The sequence below is a fragment of the Epargyreus clarus genome, unplaced genomic scaffold (assembly GCF_041222505.1).
Source record: "Epargyreus clarus isolate Ecla_fem2 unplaced genomic scaffold, WU_Ecla_fem_2.2 ptg000005l, whole genome shotgun sequence".
In the NCBI taxonomy this organism is placed as follows: Eukaryota; Metazoa; Arthropoda; class Insecta; order Lepidoptera; family Hesperiidae; genus Epargyreus; species Epargyreus clarus.
Genome location: NW_027332213.1, coordinates 12,981,994 through 12,995,831, shown reverse-complemented (window position 1 = coordinate 12,995,831; position 13,838 = coordinate 12,981,994). Strand labels below are relative to the sequence as shown.

Here is a 13,838-nt window from a genome sequence, read left to right as displayed (position 1 = left end):
ATCAAAGATTCTACTTTTCCTTTCGCCTAAAATTCGTTTGCTCGTTGAAAAATAGTTTATGTTCATGCGTGAAAATAACATATTAAATTCATCAACGAAATATAACTTATTACGTGCGCACATATAAACGAACGATTATGAAAAAAATGCTTAAAATATAAGATTTATCTAAACTTCCTTAAATTTTATTAATCAATAAATCGCCACAAGTGGGGCAATACTTTATTTATAACATGCCATAATAAAACAGCTTATGATTTGATCCGCCAAAATGGTTTTTGCAAAAAGTATAGAGCGTTTTCCACAATTACGTATGAGTTCTCAAGGAAGATTGAAATACATTTTTTTAAATCAAATTTGCAAAGCCTGACATCTGTTAGCTGTTAACAGTGATAGCCTAGTGGTTAAGAAACTCGACCTCTCGCTCGGGTCCGAGGTTCAAATCCCAGGCACGCACCTCTGATTTTTCAAAATGATGTGCTTATTAGAAATTAATTATCACTTGCTAAACGGTGAAGGAAAACATCGCGAGGAAACCTGCATTCCTGAGAAATTTATAAAAAAAAACTTAAGATATGTGAAGTCTACCAATATGCACGTGGCCAGCGCGGTGGACTATGCCCTAATCCTTCTCATTCTGAGAGGAGACCCGTGCCCAGCAGTGGGACAGTGATGGGTTGATGATGATGACATCTGTTAAAGCGATTCTAATTAAAAGAAGCTTATGTGGATTCAATATCAGATAAGTCAGGTACCAGCTGTCTAGAAGTAAGATTATTTTGTCTATTGTTCTGTTTTGTCTTTCAACCCTGTCTGAAGTTCTATCTTGGCTAACCTAAACTAACCTAACTTAGACCTTCATATTTTCAACAATTCATTACATACTATTCAATTACAAAATTTAATTCTTAACATAAAAAAGTTAGTCAAACATAGAAAAATATGTAGAAATTTCAAAAAGTTACGAATATGTATCAGACACAAAAAGTTAACTAAAACTTGCCGTAACCGGAAAAAGGTATACTGTAAACGGCTGGATGGCTATGATCACGGTTTCCTTTGAAGACCTTCGTGTCTAAAGTATAAAGGAACGCTTTGCACTTTTTGGAGTTATGGAGAGAACAGCACCATTTGGTTTTCAGAGAGGCACCCACTCGGATAGTGGTTCGCTTGTAGTACTTGAATCCGTCCAACAACATGGTTGGTTTTCCTCTCGCTGACGTCACGAACAGAGGGTTACCTGAAAATAATAGTTTTGTTAGTAATGTTCAAAGTTCTAATTTCTATTTCTATTCTATTTCTAAGTTCTCATTTGGCCCGGTCCTGTCCAATTACATCTTTTCCAAAATATCTCATGGTTGCATCAAAAGAAACTGACAAAATATGTGTAATATAAACTTTTATTCAAAACTTAATATACAGTAATTTTAATTAAAATATTTACATAGTTGAATATTTCTAGGCAAAATGATCCATTGATATTATTAATTCCCAACTTTCGTGTGTTACCACTGGTTGGCTTCAGAAGTCTTGTTGGATTCAGGCTTTTGGCAGTCCGCAAGAATCGAGCCAAGAATAGTCTTGCTATAGGATACCTACATACGAAAAAAATCAGATTCCATCTGTTTGTATCCACAAAAATCGGAAAGGAGTTTATGGATCGACTTATTTTTTTACACAATGTACGCCTCGGAAAAGTCTCTCTCCCTTACCACACCCTTCAAACCGGAACACAGCAGCGCCTTACACTGCTGTTATTAAGTAGGAATAGGTGTGGCAGTGGTACCGCCGGAGTCGAACCGCAAAGGGTTTACCTTCAATATATACATATTTGTTATACAAAGAAACGCTTTCTACACTCACAGCCCCACACTAGGATTCCGTGTCGTAGGTGTAAAGGACACACACACAACATAGACACACACATAGATAAATACACAAGATGATATCTAAAAAGGTGGATGGTTATGATCTGTGTTCGTACTGATGAGATCTCCATTCAAGGTGTAGACGAAAGCCTTGCATCCTCTGGAGTTATGAGTGGAACAGTACCACCTGTTCCTAGTAGAGGTGCCAATCTTCCGGTAATCCCTTACGTAGTACTTGTAACCGTTTAGAAGCATTGACGGCTTGCCTCTAGAGGACGTGAAGAAAAATGGTTTACCTGTAAAATATATTCAGATGATAAATAGCATAGTACATGGGCCTCCCCGCACTATCGAATATTCCATAAAGCTGACGATTTATTGTATAGTCAACAACTTCTTTTTGATCGCAAAGTAGATTCGAAATAGTACATTACAATACGAGGACGAAAATTTTTTTTCTGACAAGTGTAAGTTTGCAGGCCGAGCCGCAGGCGAGGACTGCAATCACACGAGTCAGAAAAACATTTTTCGTCCGCGTGTTGTATAAAATTTTATATTACGGCGTCGGAAATGGGGGTTTTGCGCACGCGAAGCGTGCGTAAAACGTCCATTTACGCACGCCGTGATATAAAAAATATTTTGAGTGTTGAGTGTGAAAAAATAAATCAATTAAAATTAATATCTTATATATAAAATTCTCGTGTCACAATGTTCGTTACCGTACTCCTCCGAAACGGCATTACCAATTTTCACCAAATTTTATATCCATATTCAGTAAGTCTGAGAATCGACTACTATCTATTTTTCAAACTCCTAAATGATAAGGGTCGTTCACCCCTAACATTTTTTTATTTTTATATGGCAACATCACATTTACCAGTTCAGATAGTAATATATAGTATATAGTAGAAGTATAGTTAGAAAACAAAACTAAATTTAAAAATAAAGATTTTATTTCTATAAAATTCAACATCTGAGCTGTAACAATAGGGATTATGGGGACATAGCTATATTTAAATCTATTTATTGTATACTAACGGACGTTTCACTTTAGGTTGCATATCTTATATAGAACATAAACATCTACTGATCCACTGAAAGGACTGCTTCAAATTAGAAATAGGTGTGGTAGTGGTAGATACCACAATATCATTTGATCAGGGAGATCCCTGATCGAATTATATTGCTTCCACTACCTTTCAACGGATTTTATAGGGCTCCGTGCCCATAGGGTAAATACGGAACCCTCAAAAATAGAATGAAAATTAAATGAAAATTTGGTAGTGCCCTGCCTGTGCGAGTTCGACTAACTTGGCCAATTATTTCATTCAATGGTTATGCGACATATACATTTACTTCCAAAACATTATTAAATGGAGTTCAAAAACACTGGTGGATGATTGTGCTCGCAATTTATCTTAATAAGCTCATCACCGTAAGTGTACACGAAGGCTTTGCAGCCTCTAGTGTTGTGCGTAGAGCAGTACCATCTCTTCTTCAGGGCGTTTCCGAAGTTCTCCTTCATGTAGTACTTATAACCAGCTAGCAGTAGCAACGGCTTCCCGCGGCTAGATGTCACGAATAAAGGTGTAACTGAAAAAATTATAACACTTTCATATGATTGGGATTTGTCCTTTATGTGTGATAGAAGTCGGTTACCTGCATGTTTTTCTTTTTAATTCACTGACGATTAAATTCATTTTTTACATATGACTGCACTATAAACATTTTAAGTTACGTTTAACACGATTTATAGTTAAAATTTTCACAAGTCACAGAAATCAGTAAATATTCCATACCATTCCGAAATCAATTCCATGTAGGACTCAAGGTCCACTTAAATTTGTGTTCGTTCAAGTATTAAGTAAGCAGATTTATTACAATTATTTACCCCCCCCCCCCTCCTTGTCAGCAAAAGTAAGCAAAGCTCTTACCCCCTCCCCCTTGCTTACTTAAACATTTTTCAATTGTTTTTTTAACGTTACAATTAAAATTTTAAAATTGCCTAAACGTATGCTTTATTTACGGGAATCCCCGAAAATGCGTTTCGTTTTCAAGCAAAGAAAATGTGAGGATTGCCATTCGTGTAAATGAGTAAATAACTACCGATGACGTAATCATCACCTAGAGTCCCCTATCCTCCATGTTATCCAAAATAAGCAAAGCAGAGACCCCCCGCCCCCCATAGTGCTCACGTAATACTTGAACGGCCCCATTAACTGTGTGGAGGATGTTCGTATACAATTAAATGAACCTTCTCGATACAATAAGTACTGTCAGCATTACCCTGTGGCAGAGAATCAGAGCTTAGATTTGGTTAAGAGATATTCAATTTCTAGAAATAATAATAACTTATTACAAAACAAATATTTCATCGACTGCTGTATTATGTACACTGTACTTTACGTGTTTTTCAGATAAGTGGCTACACAACCTCTCCTTGATCTTTTTATCTAACAAGAGACCAGTGGAACCGGGGTTGATGTTTATGATAAAAACAACAGGTATAATGACAAATATCCGTTACTTTTATTAATTTGAAAAAAATCATACCATGCAGACAACTAAACCAAGTAATCAAGTTCAAACCGAAAATAGCTTTAGTATTCAGCCTAAAACGAAAAAAGGTATCCAAAATTGCGAATTATCATTATTATGCAAATATTTTTACAATAAAAATAAATTAGCTCGGTCCATGGCTATGTTCCCCATGGATCCTGATGATCTCATCATCGATGGTCATGATGCTGGCAGGGCATCCTTTGCAGTGGTGGGTGGAGGAGTACCACCGCTTACTGACCGACTCCCCACAGCGTCGCGCCACCTTCATGTAGTATTTGTAGCCTTGTAGCAAGATTAGTGGTTTGCCATGCTTCGATATTGTGAACTGAGGTGTATCTGTAAGATATATATGTATAAATAAAAACACATTTGTAAGCTACATTTTGAAAATAAATCCTGATTAAAAATTTGGTTCAGATCAGGCATTGACAATAGTCTGGATTTATTTACAGTTTGAAAATCTTACACATTATTTTCTTACATATTATCGATGTAGTATTTTAATAAGATACTTATTAAAATTTATTAAAAACTTACTCAATACTTATTAAAACTTATTAAATTTATGAATGTAGAGGTCTAATGATAGAAATAATAAAGAATCAGTTTTTATATTTTAAAGTAATTAACTAATTAGTGTGTCTGTATTTCAGTAGTGACTGATCGAAACTTGGTTTGTCAGCTGAAAGCGAAACCGAATTTTCGGTTTCTATACTACTTTCGGCCGATACCAAAACATTTTAGACTTATGAAAATTTACATAATTCTTTGGAATTCAGAGATTTACAGACTTAAATGAGGATTTGGACAAATTACATCTATAAAAGGGTTTATTTCTTTATTATCTTAGAAAACCAAATAAAAAAAACTTGTTTCTTATAATATAGGAGTAGCAGGCGAGCATACAGTCCACTTGATGGTAATTGACTACTGCCGTGCATCGTCACCTGTAATGAACGCCAGATAGGATAACCTTCCTACTGAAGTCAGCCACAGATGCGCCACTTCCTCTGAGGATGAACCTGGAACGCCTTGGAAAAGTATGTCTCCCTTACCACACTTAAAATCAGCTAACTGTCACGCAGTAAAATCATGGTTGTGTGCTTCATTTCTCTTTATAATCTGATCGTCTATCGTCATCAGCGAGGCGCGGCAGCCTCTAGCATTGTGTGTGGAACAGCGCCATCTCTTATGTGCGCTGCCTCCACAGTACTTGCTCACTTTCAGGGAATATTTGTACCCATGTAACAAGATTAATAGATTCCCTCTTATAGACCTCACGAAGATAGGGCCATCGACTGCAAAAAAATTGACACCGAATGATTACGACGCATAATAAAAATATACGATGTTTTATTTGTTTTTCGTACCTATGATATGTATAGGTCTTTGGAAGTCAACAGGACATATACTGACGAAGTCAGGGACATTTACTTTTACAACAACCACCGGAAGAAAATCGTACCTTTCTGTATAAATCGACCCCTCCTACGTATAATATCGTAACCCACAAAAGTACCTTTTCATTTTCGTTGCATAAATTGCCTTATTTTAATGTGTTTTATTGACGCAAGTAACATTATAAAGAGTATAAAATAAATTATATATACCAAATTTCATAGAGATACCTGCAGAAATGCAGATTTTATTTGCATTTTAGCATATTTGAAACTTTTAAACGCTCTCCTGTATAGTTGTAATTTTGCAGTTACGATATTATACGTAGGAGGCTTCGAAATAGTGACTAAATTTAATTATTTAAATTATTTCTATACAATAGTTCACGCATTAAGTTTTTTATATTCAAATCATTTTAATACTAAAGTATAATGTAGGTGGTCTTCATCACTTTCATCGCAACAAAAGTTTGTCAGTAGAAATAAATAACAATTTTAACAATATTAAATTTCTTTATTTTTCAATAAGCACTTAAGTTATAATAAATAAATATTTATACAAATCAATTAAATATGCCGTCTGTATTTACTAAAATCGGTACATTTGACTTCATATTAAATATGTTATATTTACCTTCACAATCAATTAAATAGTATCAATCAGCGCCCCTAGCGGACTGTATCAGACGTGACTAGAAATGTATGGAAAATACGTAAACAAATACAAAAACAGTTATTTTGTAAAAACGTAGAAACTCAAACTAAGGGTACAGATATAAAATTGAAAATTAGTTTTATTCTAAACTGTCCAAAACAAGAGTTTGAGCTTAAATGACTTAGAATGAGCTTACAAAGGAATTAAAAAAAAACAGCATGACACGATAATTTTATTTTTTTGTATAGGTAGATGAATAAGTTACAACTTAAAAAATAAATATTAATTAAAATAAATTATATTTACATCTCTTACTATGTATTTCATTAAAACATGTCAAACATAAGGCCTTTTCACACTGAGCGCACCTGGTTAAGATTTTCTTTGTTCTCTTAGCAGCGACTTTGCAATTAACTGTCAATCTCAACTTAGCGTAGCAGCCTACACAGCGTTTTCTCACCCGACCCTTTTCAAAAATGTGTCGGGTATCTATTACGTAAAAATTTTGAAAACCTGCGAAATGAGAAACAAAGATTAATAATTTTATTATAACATATTAGTTTATTTCACTAAGTTTGGTAATCAAATATTTGCTACGTTTGAGGACTAAATAGATATTAAAGGAAAACCGGTTCCTGTCGTGCGTGTTACTTATGCACGCGTGACGCGTGTCCCACTCGCACACGTGCCACTTGCCCTCATACATATTAAATAATACTAATTTTGAGTTGCTATCGTAGCAATGGCCATAAACGATAATTATAACCGATAACAGATGTAACAGAAAAGTAAGACATATTTTCAGACAGTATAAAAATTATGACAAAACCAAAAGATGTTTACCTACATTAAAATCTATTAATATAATATTGAGTAAAACCTATTTTTTTATAATATAGGAGTAGAAGACGAGCATGCAGTCCACCTGATGGTAAGTGGCTACTGCCGCCCATGGACATCTGTAATCAACCCCAGATAGGATTAGATATTCCTACCTGAGGTCGGCCACAGATGCGCCACTACCCCTGAGGACTAAGTTGGAAAAGTCTTGTCACCCTTACCACACCCTTCAAAACGGAACACAGCAGCGCCTGACACTGCTGTTATTACACAGAAATATGTGTGGCGGTGTGAACCACAAATGGTTCTACCACCTTTCAAGTAATTATAATCTATTTTACCTAGTGTAACTATAATCTATTTTATGCCACCACATCATAATAATTACTGTAGCTTGAAAACAGAATAGAAAAGACAGTAGTAGTCTTCAGTGTAATTAAACTACCAAAAAAAAATGAAAAATACTACTACAGTGGGATATAGTTAAAAATTCAAAGACATCTATGCCATTTTTATTTCTTATGCTGAGCACTGATATGCACAATCAAAACAATAAATTTCATTATACACAAAATTAAATTAAATATTTTTCTACTATTCACAATAGTCCCGCATTAAATTCTTTGGTTACTAGCGTAGACATACATAATATATACTATATACTACATATAATACTTTAGAGTTATATAAATAATGTTTATAACTATTAGCACAATATATATTTTTCCAAAAAAATATGGAAGTTATTTCGAAATCGGATCGCGAAATCTACAAAGTGCAAAAATTCTAAATATAATGACATTACACTGAGGATCGAACTTTGTTAAAGAGGTGATCCTACTCAAATCGAAAATATAAAGAAGATGGCAATAATGGATCTGCATTAGATCTAAATAACAAAAAGCACACAGATATATTTAAGATTCCTGAGTTACTAAATAATAAGAAGGGAATAAGAGAATATGGAAGGGATATTACGGCATCTTACTTGCATTATAACCATATAATGCAAGTAAGATGCCGTAATATCCGTAATATCTAGTATTAATACTAAAAGTTACGTAGATCACTATTTTACAATAGAATTAAGTAAAGATATCACTTATACAAGGTTAAGACTCATTAGTAAATTCGAATCTAATGACTGTTACTAATCCAGTTTTTTAATTCGCCTTATCAAATAAGTGACAAATGTGGAATAGTAATACTAAAAACACATTGGATATCTATAACTTATTGCACTTCTTTCTTTGGAACTATCCTTTTTCTATACCTCTGAAAATATAAACTTTTTTTAATCGCTTTAAAAGGTGGAATGTCGTTGATAAATTTATACCCAGAATTAACTAATTCATCTATCATATCAAAATAAATGATACGGAGGGGAGTATCCTCCTCAATGGCTCTTTGGGTGCACTTCTTCAATTGTACCTTTATTTCATCATCAATAGCATCTGGAGTGCAGACGTGGCTTTTTTCTTTGATGATCGTTTGATTTTTGGTGACGAGAAGACCCTTGCAGGATTTCCTCTTGATGCAAACCCACACTACCGTGCCGTTAACATTTGTGCGTTTCTTTTGATAACTGTATCCATTCCGTAAAAGATTCTCACCACCTCGTTGCGATGGAATAATTTTGAAGTTGCATACCCTTTGTATCGTCACAAAACTGTTTGTTCCATCTGTAATCAAAATATTTTTTTAATTTACAGAACACATCTTACCTATTAAAAATCAGAAAGAATCAAACAAAATTTTGGTACCGGTGGATGTACTATAACTAAAATAATAAATGATTCAGAATTTAATATTATTATTTTATTTAACGATAACATCTAAAAAATATCTTCATAATTAAAAAACAAGTCCGTACAAGTAAATAAAGTATATTTTGTTTACGAAAAACGCCATTTTTATAAAATTAAATAAAACCATTATTGCACATACCACAAATATTTATTTACATTAGTGCTGGAATGCTTTATTAACATTGTAAAAAAATCGAATATCATGATTCCATTCCAAGCTTCAAGACAAACTATTCCAAGGAATAAGCTGTTTTAGAGTAGTGAAAGTAGGTATTAACCTTTCTTTTTATAATACAGGAGTAGCAGATGAGCATGCAGTCTACCTGATGATGTGATGATAGTTACGCTACCGCCGCCCATGGACATGTGTAATCAAAACCAGATAGGATTAGATTCCTACCTGAGGTCGGCCATAGATTCGCCGCTACCCCTGAGGACTAAGCTGGAAAGCTTCGTAAAGGTATGTCTCCCTTACGCCCTTTGAACCAGAATACAGCAGCGCTTAACGTTGCTGCTATGAGGCAGAAATAGGGGTTGAATCACAAAGGGTTCTACCACCTTCGTAACCTACTCCGGCTACTCATTATTATCCTGGCAAATGGGTATGGGATAGTTTCGCTGAAACTATTTCATTTTCAATGGTACATAAAGACGCTTTGCATCCCCTGTTGGAGTGGGTGGAACACCGCCAGGTCCGCTTTATCGTCTTCTCGTATTGAAATCTCTCTTTCACACAGTATCTGTATCCAGATAGAAGTATCAAGGGCTTGCCACGGGTCGATTGCATGAAAACTGGTTCATCTAAAATTGAAAAAAGGCAAAATTTATAATCGTTTTAATTATTGATTGTGGTTCTTATAGCTTGGATCAACTTAAGTATTTTTAACTCAACAAATTTTAGTAAATATAGACTTTCAACAACTGAAATTATATTTCTAAAGTCCCATAGGGAAAATAATATGTGTACATTTGTAAGTAATTGCTTAAGTTGTTACATAACTCTAGGGATTAGTAAATAAAACATAAAAAATGTATATATAATTTAATAAAATTTGAAATATATATCTCCGCAACAATAAAGTTATAGTTACTTTAAATACAGTAATAATAAATTTTAATAAAATAAACAGTAATATTGGAATGATGCATAATATTGGAATGATGCAATGTTACCCCTGAAGACTATATAGGCCTCGGGTAAAACTTATAATAGGGTAAATGACAAATGGTACGCCATTTCCTTTGATAACTTTCCACTAAAATTTCTAATTCTGACATTGTTACCTAACGGCCGTTAGTAATAATCTATCCAATGTTTTGTTTACCAATGATCAATATTTGTGAACTTTTGCTCACTAGAAGCTGTCAAAATTGGACCTTTGATAGGCAAAACCTCGATAGATTATTAATAAGGGCGTATGTCGTTGTAGGTAGGTCAATCCAATCCTTATAGCCTCTTTACAACACGTCCGTGGTTATGTGAAGAGTTAATTTTGACAATTTCATCATCCAGCATAATGATATTAGCGAGACAGCCCTTCCCGCTGTGGGTGGAACAGTGCCACCGCTTCTTCGTCGAGGAACCTAACTTGCCGGCCGTCGTGGAAATCTTCAGGTAGTACTTGAACCCGTCAAGCAAGATCAGAGGGTTTTGACGCCGGGAGAATATCAAGGTCGGCTTCAGCCCTATGAAACAATACAAAATTTCGCAATGGCGATTAGGTACTAATCGTATGTTCAAAAGTTCTCATGGACTCGCATAGAAGTAAAACGAGCATGCAGACCTGATGGTGAGCTACTGCTGCCCATGGACATCTTCAATCTACCCCAGTTGAAATTAGTCTTACCTGAGGTCAGTCACGGATGCGTAGTTACTCCAAAGTACTAAGTTGGAACGTTTCAGAGAAGTATGTCACCCTTACCACACCTTTACCAACTAACACTGCTATTATTAGACAAAAATAGGTGTCAGTTGACAATGCTTTGATATGACGCTCCAAAGTGACGCACGCAGTGCCCGTGTGTTTTTCAAAGCGGAAGAATGAAGAAGCTCCAGATCCATTCTTCATGGCCATAAAGAATGGATCCCTACTTTATGTAAAAAGTTAAGTTGCATGATACATATCATGTTGGCCAAGTTAGTGCCCAAGTGAGTGACCAAAAAATAAACACAAATAATGGGTTTAATTTCAGTTAATATTTTTATTTCGTAAGGTAAAAAAAAAATCATTAAGTACAAATTCTATTTATTTTTTTTAACACGGTCGTTTTTATTACTTAAGCTAATATTCGAAAAATGCAGTGGTTGGGTGACATGAATTCGAGTTCCCATTCTGGATCTTTGTGTATATTTTAAAAAATAAAATACAATATGTATAATACCTATGTAGACATTTTTCAATCACATATTCGCAGAAAACCACAATTATTTTGAGATTACAATCAACCCCAATAAACATAAATTTCATTTAAATTTATTGTATTTAAAATTATAAACCGTTCCAAAATAAAATGTATGGATAAAGTGTTTGTATATGTTTGCAAGCGTTTGTAGCATAGTTTTTGATCAAACCAAAGATTTAACATACGGGATCATGGGTGTGTTGGGGGTTAATTTTCAAAATGACGTTATCCAACGTAGTAAGGGTGGCTCGACACCCTCGGCAGTTATGTGTGGAGCAGTGCCACCTCTTCTTCACAGAGAGGCCAATCTTCCTAGCCTCCTTCACCGAATATTTGTAACCGGACAACAATATCAGTGGGTTACCTCGTTAAGATTCAATGAATATTGGCGATTCTGAAATTGAATTATATTTTAATTTAATTATTCAATTTACCTTTTATTTTTATCAATTTTACCTTTTATTAATTTACCATTTTACCTTTTTATTTTAAATTCTATATATTTAATTATTCTCTTTTTCTTTGTTAAATGTATTTATAAAATTGTGATATATAATTGGGAAAACAAGTTAAGGTAGGGCAAAAGGACATCCAGGCTGGCGAATCCTACCGCCGGCCAGCGGACTATCGAGGCAATTCGTCCGATTTTTCAGCAGTGGTTAGGTAGGCGATTCGGCGTCCTGTCTTTCCGTCTGACACAGATACTCTCGGGACATGGTTGTTTCGGGAGTTATCTGTGCCGGATCGGGCGGGAGCCGACAGCCAGGTGCCATCACTGCGACAATTGCCTCGATGAGACGGCCCAGCATACGTTGGAGGTATGCCCTGCGTGGAATGCGGAGCGCAGCGCGCTCAGCTCTGTATTAGGGGCCGACCTCTCTCTCTCGACCGTAGTTCGTGCTATGGTTGAGAGTGACAGGTCGTGGCAGGCGGTGCGCTCCTTCTGCGAAGCAGTAATGCTCGCGAAGGAAGCGGCGGAGAGGGCTAGAGAGGATGATGTGTCTTCCCAGCCGCTTCGTCGCAGGCGCACGGGACGCCGTAGGGCGGCTCATGGTGAAGGCCGCCCTTTCCCCGTCCCATGAGCCCACCGAGGCGGATTCGGGGGAATCCAACTCTTTTAGGGCTCGAGGTGTCGTGCGTGCGTTCTGCACGCTCATCTCATGAGGGACACCAGTGAGAGGGGCCCCTCCCTCTCGGGACGTGGCTGGCGTTAACATCAGCGCCGGCCGACGTTGCCGGGCCGCGAATGTAATGCTAACGCTTCTCGTGACCCGGCATCGAGCGTCCAGAGGAACGCCGCGGAGTTTTAGTCGGTAAGAGTCCGACATATCCCTTTCGCTCCCCCGGGCGTAAGGGAATCCATGAGGATTTCTCCGCGTAAAAAAAAAAAAAAAAAAAAAAAAAAAAAAAAAAGGGCAAAAGGACATAATTTAGACATTTCAAAAGTTGGTATTTATTCCCTTATTCATTAAAAAATCTATTTATAGACAAAATGTAATTTTGCGAGTTATCTACACTTAAAAATCTATACTCATAATTTAAAATATGAATAAATTAAAAAATATTTCATACGTTGAACTGAAACATCATTTTGAACTCATCATCAAAGATATTAAACAATTTAAATAAAAAGGAGATTAATAAAGGAGATTATTCAAATAAAATACAAATAGATTATAAAGTCTCTTAAATCTTATTTATTTAAATAAAAAAAAACAACCAAACTTAAAATAAAACAGCGACACTTCTTTACTTCTTACAAAACATTTTGGATTAAAATTATATCCTATTCCAATATCCATCACAATCCTAGTCGGTCATAAGAAAGTTATATTCCTTTATGTCAACCGGCCCGTGGTTATGATTTGTATTTTTCCTAATAATGGTATTGTCCAAGGTGAGAAGAGAGGCGTTACAGGACCTGTTGTTGTGTGTAGAACATCGCCATATTTTTTTCAGGGACCCACCAACATTGTTTGAGATCTTCACGGAATACTTGTAGCCTCCGAGTAGGATGAGAGGCTTCCGACGACGGGAGCTCAGGAAAATCGGAGAATCTGAAAATATTTGGAAACTGTGTAAAAGTTCCAACATTGACGGTTATTTACAGAGTATTACTATTGTACTACCTACGTCTTATATAACTAATTAATATGGAATGCAAATAAATTAATTCAAGCGTTGTGAACATACATTTATTCTGTATTTCACATACCAGTTAAAATAATACAAATATCAATAATTTATATTTCAATTATTTTCTTACTATATAGCATTTCCTATTATGTAATTTTTCACCTCAATA

At 35.4% G+C, this 13,838-nt stretch overlaps 1 protein-coding gene across 1 annotated transcript; it reads left to right on the top strand.

The window, feature by feature from the left end:
• Positions 1–10,647: 10,647 nt before the first annotated feature.
• Positions 10,648–12,615, top strand: LOC140757853 (uncharacterized). The gene is made up of 2 exons (XM_073093724.1): positions 10,648–10,745; positions 12,264–12,615. Exons 1-2 carry the CDS (start codon positions 10,648–10,650, stop codon positions 12,613–12,615), a joined length of 450 nt encoding a protein of 149 aa, XP_072949825.1.
• Positions 12,616–13,838: the final 1,223 nt, after the last annotated feature.

Excerpts from the sequence above, each read along its gene's own strand:
- LOC140757853 (XM_073093724.1), top strand. The coding sequence starts at position 10,648 with ATGATATTAGCGAGACAGCCCTTCCCGCTGTGGGTGGAACAGTGCCAC. Across the intron at positions 10,746-12,263 it reads GCCGTCGTGGAAATCTTCAG|TTATCTGTGCCGGATCGGGC; the intron begins GTAGTACTTGAA and ends TTGTTTCGGGAG.